This window comes from Giraffa tippelskirchi, chromosome 10 (genome assembly GCF_054371585.1).
Source record: "Giraffa tippelskirchi isolate mGirTip1 chromosome 10, T2T-mGirTip1v1.2.pri, whole genome shotgun sequence".
Lineage (NCBI taxonomy): Eukaryota > Metazoa > Chordata > Mammalia > Artiodactyla > Giraffidae > Giraffa > Giraffa tippelskirchi.
In genome coordinates, this window is record NC_137284.1 from 45479527 (window position 1) to 45495816 (window position 16290).

General features: G+C 34.8%; 1 protein-coding gene across 3 annotated transcripts in view; it reads right to left on the minus strand.

Annotated features, from left to right (window-relative positions):
- Positions 1–345: 345 nt before the first annotated feature.
- Positions 346–16290, minus strand: part of SLC36A4 (solute carrier family 36 member 4) — a 44853-nt gene continuing 28908 nt past the window's right edge. The window contains exons 10-12 of one of the 3 annotated variants that reach the window (XM_081537919.1): positions 9962–10131; positions 4230–4421; positions 346–3507 (exon numbers count right to left, since the gene is read on the minus strand). In XM_081537919.1, the coding sequence (XP_081394045.1) occupies positions 3485–3507; positions 4230–4421; positions 9962–10131 (385 nt within the window). In that variant the 3' untranslated portion in view covers positions 346–3484. Of the gene's footprint in view, positions 3508–3925; positions 4422–9961; positions 10132–16290 lie in introns of those variants that run through there. The other 2 variants (XM_081537918.1, XM_081537920.1) reach the window with 2 other exon arrangements.

Sequence of the window (16290 nt, forward strand, 5' to 3'; positions counted from 1 at the left end):
TGGCATCCTGCAAGGAAAACGTATTAGTGTGACCGTACAGTCTTGACCTTAAGAGAATGGTAAATGATGGCATGGCTGCAGCACTGGCAGACTGCCCTCCCAGCATTTACTCTGCAGGAAGTTCAGGTCACTGTTTTGAGTATGACCTTTCATTTTCAGTCAACTTCGGTTTTTATATCTCAGAGGGGCATAACAGCAGCTTCCAATGTGGAAGGTCACATGACAAGGAATTAACCTCAAAGACTGATTAAAATGTTACAGTAGAATATACTAGTGCCCTTTGCAGTTTATGACATTTGTGTCATTTAACCTTCTAAAAGACAAATTTATTTTAAAAAGGCAATATTTTGCAAGCAAAATAATATTTTATTGAAAATTCAGAAGTTACAGTACTTTTTAAGACATTTTTTCATATTATAAAGAAAAATAAGTTAAAAGAAATATAATTGACTCAAGTGCACTGATATGAAGTTTTCACTCAAACAAACAACATCATTTCGAGAAACAAAACTCCATAGCTTAATTTATTCATAGTACAGCATGTGTTTTCCTATTTGTTATCAATAAAACTCTAAAGGAATCATTTTCAGGGTGATCTTTTAACACACATCTTTCTGGATCCAATTTAAATGGCAAATTTATATTAGTATAAAACACAGACCACTGTTATGTATATATGTGCATATATCAGAACTAGGTAACCTTGATATATAATTTTAAGAATGAGAGTGATTTGTCATTTCATTTTATCATAGGGCAATAAATAACATTTCTAAAGCATGTTTTCTTATCTTGTAGGTCAGAACCAACAACTTTGAGAATGGTGTTTAGCCTAGTGAGCACCAGTGGCATGAATAAGATTAATTATGATTAACCATACTGCCAAAGTGTTAATTATTACAGTCAGCCATTTAATGTTAGGAAGTATCTTGTTATATCTTTTAGATCAAAGTCTCTCAAATTGTTTTATGAAGGGGAGCTAACTGAGGCAAAAAGATTAAAATATTCATTTTAAAAAACTCATTTTATAGCATTGCCTTTGTTTTTACCAAGTTATTTTCTCAACAGAAAATATTCATTGAGCCACTGGAATCAGTTAAGTAATTTTATTTATTACTTCTATTAGCTCTGTTATGCATCTTCTCCCTTTCAAATAAAGAAATGAGAGGATACATATTATCAGTAAGCAAATGCACTTCTCAATTGCTGTTCTGACCTCTCTGGCATGTCAGTCCCAGAGGAGATGTTACAGGTAAGCTAGGGTAAAGCATGCCCACAGCTGGACATGTCGCTGATGTAGAACTTCAATTAATATCCCAATTAATATTTGTATAGCACAGTTAGAGAGCTTTTCTACAACAACTACAAAAATACTGAATGAAATTAGGCCACGTTAGGACATTTACAACATGCATATTGCATAAAACACAAAAATGTTAAGTGCATCAGACAGACAAGAGGCAGAAATCATTTCGACAGAGAAGAACCCAGAGGACAGAATTAAAACATAATGTGGCATTTGCTAACATAGTATGTTTTCTATTTGGTAACACTATACAAACTGGTCTTTAAGAAAAACTAGGTCTTATTTCTTCACTTGTGGAGAAATCATGCCATTTGGGAAAAAGCAGATCCTTTGATTAAAAAAAAAAAGAAAGGTCTGAGAGCCAGTGTTTTGGTAAGCTGACTCTGAACTGGAGAAACCCTTTTGGCTGGAAAGGAACAGAGGTGACTGGCTTAGCTCTGAGGTTTTCAGAGGTGAATAAAGTTTTCCTTTCTCTTCCCCATTCCAGTAGTAAAGTTCATAAGACACCTGGTTGGCTTTCCGAAGGTGTTTTACTGTGGTGGCAGATGAAATGCTGAAGTCATTTTAGCCAGAATGCAATGGACCAAAGATACTGGTTAAAAAATTTGACAGGTGCAATCACTCTCATTTTTCCAGGTCCCCAAATAAAATCAATAGCTGGTTTGATCAAAGTTTCTTCTCTAATAACATTCAGAAAATGTTATGACTCATTAAAAACAATTTTCAAAGGAAAAATATTGCCTGATTTTTTTTTGCAAATGAAATAAATCATCAAAAGTCCTTATATAGAGTGCATTTACATCTATATAGTGTTTCTTGTTAGGAACTAAAACTATTCTCCCCCTCTTCCTTTCTGCATTTCAACTTGACTCTGAAAATATACTGAACATTTGTTCTCTGAAATTAAAACTTATATATTGCTATGATCAACCATTTGATATTTCACTTAAGTAGATAAATTTCATAAAGAAAATAAACAAAGGCAAAACTACAAAAATAAAATTTCACACAGACTAGAATTATCTGAGACAGCTGACAAAAAATCTAATAGTGCTTTGTACTAAATAATAGTTTTCAAGTCACTTTATACCAAGTTACATATCTTAAAAAAAAAATACCTAATTTACTCTTATGTTCAAGATTATATAACATTAGCTTCAATGGCAATTACTTTTCCTACAATTTCTTCCACATTTTCCCAACATGACTAAAGGTTCAACACAACAGATTTGACATAAAAGTGTCATAAACAATTATTGGTGATTCCTGATGCAAATGTTTTTTTAAAAGTTTTGATGCTGATGAATTTGTACCAAAACAAAGTTTCTGATATACCTTTAGGATTATGCTCGACTCTATAATGTAAGCAAAAAATACTTGTACTGACATTTACATACAAAAATAGAGAATATATACGCTGCAGTGATCTTGGTGATATCTTCTGGTATTAAAAGTTAGAGTATCACCAACCTGACTAAAAAATTCAATGAGTTTTAAATTACGATTTTTTTTTTAAAAAAATCAAGATTCTCAATTTTAAATTTAACAATTTTCACCTTCCATGTCCACTGAGATTCTTTGTTTTGGTTAATAACTGGGCTTGAAAAATATGGAGGAATAGAACAGAATGCATTTCTCTGGAAGAAGCCGGGAGCTCTCGGAATTTAACAGTTTATTATTGTCTCGATTTTTCCTAGGCTTGAATCTTTCTCTTATTTTGCCCATGCAGAGCAATAGAAGGCTCTGATGAGGAAGGCCATAAGGCCAGAAACAGGGCACAGGTCCTGTATCATGCCAGGTATCTATTTTTTTGTCATTAGGAAAGATGGTACCTACAAACCCAGAAAGGAAGAAACGATACGGAGAGCTAAAGCCACCCACAGGACAGCTGGGTGCTGTCCACCCACCAGAAGCTGGACCAGCAAGGTGTTTCCATTGGTTCACTAAAGCGCTGCTTCTGTCCCAGGGCTGCGTGCAGGGTTTTGAGAGTTCCCTGACTTTCTGCTCAGGTCACATGCACTTGGCAAAAATCACATTAAACCGACTTAACACTAAGTTGAACTGAACATAATTTATTCTTTTTCTAGGATGTGATGTGAAAGATAAAAAATCCTGGACCAGGGATCCAAAGATCAGGTTCTCTTGATCTCAAGCTGAGGGGTCTCAATCAAGTTAACTTTAACCATCCTGGGTATCTATTTCTGCAGGTAAAAAAATACAAGGGAATTTGTACTACACAACCTTTAAAGTCTCTTTCAAATCTGGCTGAAACACTAAGTCAGACTCTTCTTGCACAGGCCCTCTTGATTTTCATTATGAAGATCAGCTAAAAATAATTCTGTTTGGGGGATTTTCTGATGCTTATATCATGGCCAATGAGGGTTTTCTAAACTTCCAAGAGGTAAACCTAAGTATCTGGCTCTCTAATAAAAACACAATTGAGATATTTCTATACTAACATGAAGTATACTTTGAAATTCATTAGGGTGGTCAGATTTTAGTTACCTATACCTTCTTCTTTAATTCCCTTAATGTTGAAACTCTGTTCTCTCCTCAACTGGGTGACAAAAGAGTAGCATGGAGGTAAAAGACAGAATCTTGGTTGAATCATTTCTGACTGAAAGACAAGTAACAGAGTATTTCTTTAATTCTTTAACATTTTTTTTTTTCAATTTTCAAAACTAAAATTTTTGAAATTGCTGCTAATACTTAAAACCAAGAAATATGTTATAGCTTATCAGTACTGCCAACGTGTCCTAGTGGTTCTTAAATCATTTCTAAACTGGAGACTCATATCTCTGCTTCTACTATTTCAAACCCAGTGTAAAGCATGTTGAATTCAAATTTAAAGAGGGACCATGTGGAGTGCTAGCAATAGCTTTGGGAGTAGGATAAATAATTTCTTCAACAGTTACATATGTACCTAATAAGAAACCAACAATTCCAGTGAACACGATGGAAACGTTCTTCAGGATCATCCATATACTGTAGTGCTCCTTAGAGAACGTGAGAATTTCAACAAGGGGCGGTAGGATCAGGGCCAGCGTGCTGCTGCTCACAGCTCCGACGAAGGAGATCACAATGTCTAAACGAGGAATGAGGATCGCGCCGGCACCTAGAAAATTGAAAATACAAATTTTCCTTATGTAAATATCTAATACCTACGTAAACACTAACCGTAGATACTTTCAGTACGTTAAAATCAATTGATGCAAGTAGGCACAACGAAACTATTCTTTGTGGAAGCATCTGTCATGTTTTGTTCTGAGCTAAAAATGAAAACAAAGAAAGAAACCAAAACACTGAGCGATGTTTCTGACTCTGACTTATCAATAGGGTTTCTTACATAAACAACCTTTAATTTTTGCTATGAAGTTTTGGGTAAAGAATGCATTTTCATTATTCTGTTATATAGCTCATTCTACAAAGCACAAAATCTGGGCTGGTATGGTATAAACAAATGGTTAAATCAAAGAGAAGAGATAACTATTTCTTACATTAGAATTCCAATTAACCAAAATAGAAGAAACTATGGAAACAGAAAATCATTATTAAGTAAACACCACAGTAATAACTGTTGCAGGAAAAGTCAATGAAGGATCCTAAAATTAGTGGGCAAAAGGCTCAGACGACAAAAGAATTTGCCTGCAATGCAGGAGACCTGGGTTGGATCCCTGGGTCAGAAAATCCCCTGGAGAAGGAAATGGCAACTCACTCCAGTATTCTGCCTGGAAAATCCAATGGATGGAGGAGCCTGGCAGGCTACAGTCCATGGGGTTGCAAAGAGTTGGACACAACTGGGCGACTAACACTTTACACTTTTTAACACTAACTGTATAAGAACAGGAAATATCCCTATAAAAAACTCATTAATTATAAAGGGAAAAAAGAGTACCTCTACTGTGGAGACATCTGATGGACACCACCTTAACCAAATGATCAAAATTAATATCACCAGGCATGAGCCGTGATGTGATGTACTGAGAAGTGCAAAGCATCACCTGTGGAATTTTTGTTAAAGATGCTTAACTTCAACCTAATCATAAGAAAGCATCACATAAATCTACACTGAAGGAAATTCTACAAAATTACTGACACTTCAAAGATGTCAAGGTAAATGAAGACAAAAAAAGATAACTGTCTCTTGACAGTTGGGGGAGACTAAGTAGACTTGACAACTAAATTCAAGTGGGACCTTGCATTGGTTCCTGGATCAGAAAAAGGGTAACAGTGGGAAAACCGGTGAAATCAAAATGAGGTCTATAGATGAGTTAGCAGCATTTTACCAATGTTAATTTCCTGGCTTTAATAGTTGTATTGTGGTATGTAAGCTGTTAACATTAGAGGAAACTGAGTAAAGGATTTATGGTAATTCTACTTTCTTGTACAGCTTTTCTAAGCTATTTCAAAATGAAAAGTTAAAAAAAAAATTATGCAATATTATCGTCAGCAGGATTTTATGCCAAGCTATTGACAAGTTTTCTGCAAGTTTTGATCCAGCACTTTTTTGATCTTATCTTTATCTTACCAAAAGGTATCAACAGAAGGTTTGCAAAAATCGAGACATATTCTTTCTCTGAATTGTCCTTAAGTGTTTCATTGAATGATGTGTGAAGGGCTGGAGTTGCCACCAGCAATAACAGCTAAGTTTGTTGGCAGGCAAGCTGTGACAGCTGTATCATCACCACCACCAAAGAGGACTACGCAACCACAGTTACCGCTGTGAGGACTCTAATCATGTATGTGTTGGTGTTCCTTTCCTTGTCTTCAAAAGCTATCAGTTTTCTCACTAATCTTTGCTATCCTTCTATTTCTAAGGTTACTTTCTTTTGCTTTACTTTTTACTGCATGTTTGTCTCTTACTGAACTTTCTGTGGTGTGTATATACAATTTAACTCATGCTCTTTGTAATTAAGTTTCAAGTTTCCAGTCTACTGGTTTCTTTACTTCTTAATTGTTAGTTTATGGTTTTTTCCCTTCCCATATTCTCTTTGTGGCTCTCGATATTTTCCAGGAGGATGTGGCATTAATTTGGAACCACCACATTTCTTAGAACCACACCTACTACTTACCACTTTTTATTTACATTATTATGAAAGATAAAATCCTAAAAAAATTATTTTGAAATCATAAACATAGCTGCACTTCTACAAGACTGAAGTACAATAAATCTTCCTAAGTAAAATAACTGAATGTCAAGTTGGAACTCTAAACTAGAAATACTTTATAAAGTGAGTCCTTGTTTAATGGGTGCGTGCTATACCATTTTAACATTTCTCTCGAAGTATAAAGCATAACTCTCAATCACAACAGAATGTTTCAAAATCCATTGGCTTTATTTTGTGATAAAATACTTATAGAAGATGGCAGTATTTAAAAGGACAACCAGACCAACATGGCTACCACCTTATCATCTAAAGAGCCTTTCATTTTGGAGTCTATTTTTTGTTATTAATGTTTTCCAACAGGCCAAGTTGTTATGAGTAAATCAAGTGAAGTATTGTTGGAAAAGCATCTGGAGAAACACTATAGTATTTTAGAATTTATTCATTCAGACTAAAATTCCATTTACCAAATGGTTTTAAATCATGAAATTTATCAATTAGATAAAGTCATTCTTTAAATATTATATAACCAATATATATTTGCTAGTAAAAATGGCTTGAGATGTTATTTGATGATGTTAGTAGAGAAGAAAGTGAAATGTATATACTTTAGGCAAATCTAACATAGAACAACTCAAAAATCACAAAAATAGTAAGTCAAAGGATAGCTTGGATAAGCATAGTTTATTCATTACAAACTACAAATATTCACTACAGGATTACTATAAATATGGTGCCCTTTGTCATTTACAGACAGTTATTATGAATATATCTAGTAAGTACTAATTAATCATATTCAGTATTTCCAAAAACTGTATTATAGAGGAAAAGAATGTATCCTTAAGGTACAAAGTTGCCTCTGACGTGGAAAAAAAAGAAATGGCAAAAAAGGTCCATTTTCTTGCATCTTAATCGTAAAAGCAGCTATATCAGAGAAAAAAAATAAAATGCTTGATATTATAACATCAACAACACTCTAGCATGTAAATCTTTTTTAAAATTTATTTATTTTTAGTTTTGGTTGCACTGGGTCTTCATTGCTGCACACAGGCTTTCTCTAGTTGCAGCACATAAATTTAAATTGCACAAACATTGAATGATCCTCTCCATATACCTACTGACTCTAAGATAGAATATTAGGGCACAGAATGGTACTTATTTTCATCTACTGTGACAACTAACTTACATGATTCTGGTACATTTTCTTAATATTCTACAAACTACCAAAGATTTATGCTTTATATAGTCCTAGTTTACTAAAAGAAGAAAGCATACTCTCAAATCCAAGGACTTTTCAAATTAGAAACAGTAAAAGGATCAATGAATTGGACAATAACAGAAATAAGTAGTATTTAACATATTTTCCAGGTTCAACTCAAACAGGGAATCAAAATACTGGTTTGAAATCAAAATTTAGCAGCTTTTTCTACAGGTTCATCTTTAAAATAAAAGGTATTTATTGTAGTCCAAGGTGGCCTCTGGCCAGTTTGTAGTCAACTCTTCTCTCTTACCTGTGGAATGCCTACCTAGCAGGTAAGGGTCTATGGGGAACATGCAGGAAGAGCCTGACCTATCCTTTCAAGCTTTTGATTCCATGAAGAAGATGCTGTGAAATGGCGATTCAAATACTGAATGGAGACCTGGACATAACTAATATAACCCAGCTGATGAGCCCCATACTTTGAAGATCTGTCCTACAGACGTGGACTCAGCACCTGGAAAGGACTATAGGGCCTGAAACGCACAAACCCAGCTGGGCCTCCACTCCCCCTGCTGGTGCTGCACAGCTCGCTCTACAGAGAGGACAAGGTCCCGCCAGCTCTCCACACATCTATCAGTAAAGAGTCCACCCCAGGACATTTTCAAGTGCTTTGGATAAGAAACAATACAAAACAGGCCTGTCATGAACACTGGTTGACTTTAATTTGGAAGGACCTGCCAAAGACTTAAATGAAGGTCAGTGTCCAGCGATGTGTCTCAATGAAGTAGAAGGCATATGACATGGTCTGTTTCTGTGTCCAAAGCATGCTGTAAATATAGCCCTCACATATGGTTAAACAGGCTTCTCTGTTTTTAACTAAAAGCAAGAAGCAACAAAGAAAAGGCTGCAACTCGTGGTGCTATGTCCTCAGCCCTTGAGGAAAAGCCCTGGCTTGTGGGAATAAACTCCTGGGGGCAGAAATGCCATCTGCTCTGGACCGCAGCAGACAGGGAGCTCAACATAATAGCAGCCAATGTGCAGAAATGGGTGAAGTTATTAAAATTCAGTAGCTAACCTTAAAAGGAGATATGCTTTCAGAATAGAACTGCCTTACATCTCCTGATAAAAGGACTTTACCTGAAATACGTCTTTTTATTTAGTACAGCTGTCAAAATGTCAATAAAAGTAATGTGTAAAGAATATTCTAAAATGTTTTAAAATAATTTTTTCCTCCTGGATGTTTCATTAGTCATTGGAGTATGGCTTTACTGACTTCATTCCTCAATGTCATTTCCCTTATTAGTTGACATATTTCATTTAAATAATTGCTTTGAAAAGTATGTCTTATCTACTTTATCTACTTTGCCCAGCTTTGCTGTTTCTTTGAACAAAATATAATACACCCAATTCTTTAAATCTAGGCATAAGCTCCACCCTAAGGTGCTCAATGCAATTTACAGAGTTGCCCAGAATTTCTAGTTCTACTATTCTCTAACCTCGAATGGGCCAAATCTTCTATAGAGTTTCCAAAGCTGCTTGTCCCCCAGTCACCAGTCATCTCGTCCTTGGTATCATCCTAGGCAATCCCATTAGATAGGTCAGTGTGGCAATCATCTTTCTCTTTGCAATTATAATGATAATTATAATGACAATAATGATAGTATTAACAGCAACTTCTAACTACTTTGTTCATATTTTTTAATGTCTTATCTTCATTTCATAGTTGAAGAAAGAAGGGCTCAAAGATGGTTTGTACCTTAACTAAAGACCCAGCAAGAAAGTGGGAGGCCTGAGTTTTGAACTGTTGGGTCACATACCAAACTAAAGGCCCCTCTACATGAGTCTCCATGATTCATTCTACCTTGTGGGGGCATTTTATAATATGAAACTATAATAAGAGAGTATACACACTCCTTCAAATAATAAGTAAAATAAGCCACTGAAATCATTAAAGAACAAAACCCATTTGTATAGGTAGTCATGGAGAGCTGAACTGTTAAATATACACAAGTTAGCAGATATAAAAAACCTCAGGAAAACTAGAAAGCCAAAGCAAAACGTTATCAACGATATAAAGGGTCACTTATGCATCTGATTTAAATGTACTTATATTTCAATTATGAGTGATATTACTTTGAAAATAATAATTTGGTTACTTGTTTTAAGTGTGATAGGATCTGATTTATGATTTTCTTCTATATCAGTAGAATAACAGAATTTTAAACCAAAATGTATCCAGTTAGGTGAACAAAATTATTTCAAAAATATAAAAAACACACTTTAAGTAGCTTCATTAGAAGAAATTCAACAATAAAAATCACTATGATATAAGTATGCAGTGATACTTACAAGTAATAGTAACCAAGAAGGACCTTATTACAAATTCATAGATTTGCTTCCATTTAGCATGAAATCTGGATGTGATCACAGGGATAATTATCTCTGCTGGAACATAGAACTGAATTGAATATGTCACAAAGATGCCGAAGGAATACAGAATTTTCACTGATTGATATAACCTGTTAAAAATTTTCAAAATTTAGTCATTCTTTTATTTCCAGCTTTACCAACATTTAACTAACCAATGAAATTATAAGACATTTAAAGTCTACAACATGATGATCTGATATATGTATACATTGTGAAAGAATTCCCACAAATGGAATTAATTAACAAACACAACCATCACCTCATGTATTTGCCTATTTTTTCTGTTTTGGTGAGAACACTGACTCTACTCTCTTAGCACATCTCAATCATACAATACAGTAACATCAACCACAGTTACCACATTATACGCTAGATGCTCAGACCTTACTCATCTTTTAACCAAAAGCTTGTATCCTTTTACCAAACTCTTCTCTTTTCCCCCATCTACCAGCCCCTGACAAACACCAATCTATTCTCTGTTTATCTAAGTCATAATAAAAATAAAAGAAATAAAATGAAAATAACCAAAATAAAAAGAAAGTTAGATTCATATTAAGACAACGTGCATGAGCAAAAACAAGACAATGTGCATGAACCTGGCAGGCATTACGCTAAGTGAATAAGCCAGGTAGAAAAAGACAAATACTGCATGATATCACTAATATGTCAAGATTATAAACAGTTTTCCTAAACAGCTGCCAAGCAAGAAGGAATTTGATTAAGTCTCCTTCTATAATGTATTCACCCTAGGAGTGAAGGAGGAAGGAAGAAAGCTGAGTAGAAACAGATTTGAAAATACTACAAACAGCAAAATTTAGGGAAGAAGGAAGGCCTTAGGGCTAGGAACAACACAAACTTACTGTTAAAAAGACCTCAAGATGTATTTCTCACCTTGATGTTTAAAGTTTAAACATAAATGGTCAAGCTATTGAAATGTACAAAATAACCAAGACTCCTACTTCATATACTTTGATACATAGTTGTGGAGAACTAAATATTCTTATCAGTTTATTACTACAGTCCTTTTTTCTAATTATCTTTTAACTTACATGTTTTTAAAATATGATTAACAATATATCTAAAAATATATCATTATGCATATAGGTATAATAACTTTTCTATTGGTATAAAACAAATTATATAGGTTAAGAGTCTGGTTATTATTAACACCACTCAGTAATATTAATTATATGTAATTACTATCATTTGATGTTACCCAGAGTAAAAATGGGAAATAAAATGGTCACTATCTTTTTAGAAGCTGGTATACTTGCTAAGGATCCACCAGAGAGTAATATAGAAATCAGAGTGTTAAAGAGAAGCACTACAGCCTTTTAAAATCAACTATTCTATTTTTATTTTTGTTTCAAGAACCCCCTAATTTCTCTGTTTCATATCTATAATTTTAAGCACTCTATTTTTCAATACTCAACTTTCCTACATGTTTATCAACCTTTGTTCTCATTTTGATTTTAAGCATGTATCTGTGGTAATTGTCCATATGTACTAATATTGGCCATATATACTAATAGTTTTAGAAATGAACAGTAAACTATCTCTCAAAAGGATAAAAATCTTGCTTAAAGTGACAGGGATTTGTCTTGAGGATATATAAAAACATAAAACTTTTATTTTTCATTTATTTTTAATTGAAGGATAATTGCTTTACAGACTTTTTTTCTGCTTTCTGTTAAATATCAACATGAATCAGCCATAGGTGTACATATGTCCCCTCCCTCTTATCTCCCTCCCCTCTCCCTTCCCATCCCACCCCTCTAGGTTGATACAGAGCCCCTGTTTGAATTCCCTGAGACACACAGCAAATTCCCATTGGCTATCTATTTTACATACAGTAATGTAAGTTTCCATGTTACTCTTTCCATACATCTCACCCTCTCCTCCCCTCTCCCCATGTACTTAAGTCTATTCTCTATGTCTGTTTCTCCACTGCTGCCTTGCAAATAAATCCATTGGTACCATCTTTCTAGATTCCATATACATGTGTTAGTATACGATATTTATCTTTCTCTGACTTACTTCACTCTGTATAATAGGCTCTAGGTTCATCCACCTCAGTAGAACTGACTCATATGTGTTCCTTTTTATGGCTGAGTAATATTCCATTGTGTATATGTACCACAACTTCTTTATCCATTCATCTGTCGATGGACATCTAGGTTGCTTCCATTTTCTAGCTATTGTAAATAGTGCTGTAGTGAACAATGGGATACATGTGTCTTTCTCAATTTTGGTTTCCTCAGGGTATATGCCTAGGAGCGGGAATGCTGGGTCATATGGTGGTTTTATTCCTAGTTTTTTAAGGAATCTTCATACCATCTTCCATAGTGGCTTATCAACTTACATTCTCATCAATAGTGCAAGAGGGTTCCCTTTTCTCCACACCCTCTCCAGCATTTATTGTTTGTAGAATTTTTGATGATGGCCATTCTGACTGGTGTGAGGTGATACCTCATTGTAGTTTTGATTTGCATTTCTCTTATAATGAGCAATGTTGAGCATCTTTTCATGTTTGTTAGCTATCTGTATGTCTTCTTTAGAGAAATGTCTGTTTAGGTCTTTTTCCCAGTTTTTAATTGGGTTGTTTGTTTTTCTGGTATTGAGTTGTATGAGCTGCTTGTATATTTTGGAAATTAATCCTTTGTCAGTTGTTTCATTTGCTATTATTTTCTCCCATTCTGAGGGCTGTCTTTTCACCTTGTTTATATTTTCCTATGCTGTGAAAAACCTTTTAAGTTTAATCAGGTCCCACTTGTTTACTTTTGTTTTTATTTGTTACTCTAGGAGGTAGGTCATAGAGGATCTTGCTTTGATTTATGTCATTGAGTGTTCTGCCTATGTTTTCCTCTAAGAGTTTTACAGTTTCTGGTTTTACATTTACGTCTTTAATCCATTTTGAGTTTATCTTTGTGTATGGTATTAGGAAGTGTTCTAATTTCATTCTTTTACATGTAGCTGTCCAGTTTTCCCAGCACCACTTATTGAAGAGGCTGTCTTTGCCCCATTGTATATTCTTGCCTCCTTTGTCAAAAATAAGGTACCCACAGGTGCATGGGGTTTATTTCTGGGCTTTCTATCTTGTTCCAATGGTCTGTATTTCTTTTATTGTGCCAGTACCAACTGTCTTGATGACTGTAGCTTTGTAGTATAATCTGAAGTCAGGAAGGTTGATTCCTCCAGCTCAATTCTTCTTTCTCAAGACTGCTTTAGCCATTCAGGGTCTTTCGTGTTTCCATATGAATTGTGAAACTTTTTGTTCTAGTTCTGTGAAAAATGCCATTGGTAATTTGATAGGGATTGCATTGAATCTGTAGATTGCATTTGGCAGTATAGTCATTTTCAAAATATTGATTCTTGCTACCCAGGAACATGGAATATCTGTTTGTCATCTTTGATTTCTTTCATTAGTGTCTTATAATTCTGTGTACAGTTCTTTTGTCTCCTTAGGTAAGTTTATTCCTAGATATTTTATTCTTTTTGTTGCAATGGTGAATGAATGGGATTGATTCCTTAATTTCTCTTTCTTGTTTTTCATTGTTAGTATATAGAAATGCAAATGATTTCTGTGTATTGATTTTGTATCCTGCAACTTTGCTAAATTCACTGATTAGCTCTAGCAATTTTCTGATAGTATCTTTAGGGTTTTCTATGGACATTATCATGTCATCTGCAAACTGTGAGAGCTTTACTTCTTCTTTTCTGATCTGGATTCCTTTTATTTCTTTTTCTTTTCTGATTGCGATAGCTAGCATTTCCAGAACTATGTTGAGTAACGGTGAAAGTGAGAACCGTTGTCTTGTTCCTGATCTTATGGGCAATGATTTCAGTTTTTCACCACTGAGAATGTTTGCTGTAGGCTTATCACATATGTCCTTTACTATGTTGAGGTACGTTCCTTCCATGCCCATTTTTTGAAGAGTTTTAATCATAAATGGGTGCTGAATTTTGTCAAAGGATTTTTCTGCATTTATTGAGATTATCATATGGTTTTTATATTTCAATTTGTTAATATGGTGTATCACATTGATTGATTTGCATATACTGAAGAATTTTTGCATCCCTGAAATAAACCCAACTTGATCACGGTGTATGAGCTTTTTAACATGTTTTCAACAACATAAAACAATTTTTAAATAACATATGGTACAACTTAAAAGGTATTTTAAAACTCAGTGTCAAAGTTCTTGAAAGTTAGAACATAGGTTCTATTCTCTGTATAACCACTCATGCACTTAGGAGGGGAGAGACACTTACTAAATATTAGTTAAATTAATATTAATGATCAAAAATGGGTGTGATAATTCTTTGAAACTACATTTAATCAAAATCACAAATAAAAATACTTCAAAAATAAGATGACTCTTGAAAACAAAGTCGGTTATACTGATAGCTAAGAAATGTAATATCTTGGTAAAGACCAGAAATACATGTATATATTTTAAATAACTACTTTGCAGTCAATATATAGAATCAGATGATGGGGGAGAAAAACAACTAAATGTTCCAGTGAAAATATAAGTTTTGAAAAATAAGAGTTCAAAAATTACAAGGTTTCTCCTCTTTTCTCCATATTGGCTAACAAATCAATACTTAACCTAAATTTACAGATATGAATACCTTAATTTTTTTAAGTTAATCTGGGAAATAAGGGGCTGACTGATTCTCTCAAGGTTGAAAACAGAAGCTACTCTTGGAAATAATCTAACAATTCACTTTCCCTCTTGGACTTTTCATGATCCTCAAGAATCTTGAGGTTAAGCTCTGTCAAGAAGTCTTTTTGACAACTAGCTACAGTCCTTACCAAGAACCTCACCTCATTCTAAGCTAAAAATAAATAAATAGGACAACTAACTATTTATTTAGTTAGTGATGCCATGGTTGAATTTGGTATCACTGACTCAATGGACATGAGTTTGTGCAAGCTCCAGGAGATGGTGAAGGACAGGGAAGCCTGGCATGCTGCAGTCCATGGGGTCACAAAAAGTCAGACATGACTGAGTGGCTGAACAACAAAGACAACTAACAAGTGCTATCTAGTATTCATCACTAGACTGAATGCTTTAAACAACTGAATGTTTGAGGAACGTTCGCTATAACGTAAGCATTATGCTGCTGCTGCTAAGTTGCTTCAGTCATGTCCAACTCTGTGCAACCCCATAGACGGCAGCCCACCAGGCTCCGCCATCCCTGGGATTCTCCAGGCAAGAATACTGGAGTGGGTTGCCATTTTCTTCTCCAGTGCATGAATGGGAAAAGTGAAAGTGAAGTCGCTCAGCGTGTCAGACTCTTAGCGACCCCATGGCCTGTAGCCTACCAGGCTTCTCCGTCCATGGGATTTTCCAGGCAAGAGTACTGGAGTGGGATGCCATTGCCTTCTCCAAGCATTATGAGGAGGACATTATTATCTGTTCACTGCTGTATCTCTAATGCTTGGGAATAGTTCCAAGTACATAAAACACACACGGTAAATATCTGTTAGATGACAGATGAATTTGATAGATGCCCTTCATTTTTAATTTAATAATATTTACTGTGATGAAAAAAGAAGACAGGCAGAGGAAAGGAAAGGCAGAGGTCATTTCAACCAGGATTTCTAGATAATAGGCAACTTTAATATTGGAAGAATATCATTAAGAATTTCTGAGGGCGAGAATGGAAGAAATAGTTCAGAATATACAAATCTTCTTTATCCTGTCTCCTTATATTTCTCTACATCTTTATTTACTGTGCCTCTTGGTGAGTCCATGCTTGCCTAAATATTTTCATCTTAGGTAACAAATTCCTCAGAGGTCAACTCCCAGATTTCCTGGTAGGATCAATTAAGACAGCTTGATTATCTGTCACTATTTGTCAGCTATATTTCCCAGAACATTCAACCTCCTAGTTCCTGTATGCTACAAACAGGAGCTCAGACTTAAGATTTTTCTGTTTTGTGGGGAACGTGAAGTCCCAGATCACTTATCTAAATAAATTAAAATATCTACCCCACATCTTCCCTGTTCTTACATGCTTCTCTCCTGTTTGAATTTTCCCTATCCAATGTGTGCTTCAAAAGGATTCCATGCGTGAGATGGAAGAAGTCACTTTACTGCTTCTCAATGTTCATCTGAAAACTTAATATACCCTTGATATCTCTTAGGAGAAGAATGTCTGCTATTTGGGTTACTCTAGTGGAAATCCTGGAAAAACAGTGCCAAAACATCATTCAATTAAGACTAGCAGTTACAAGG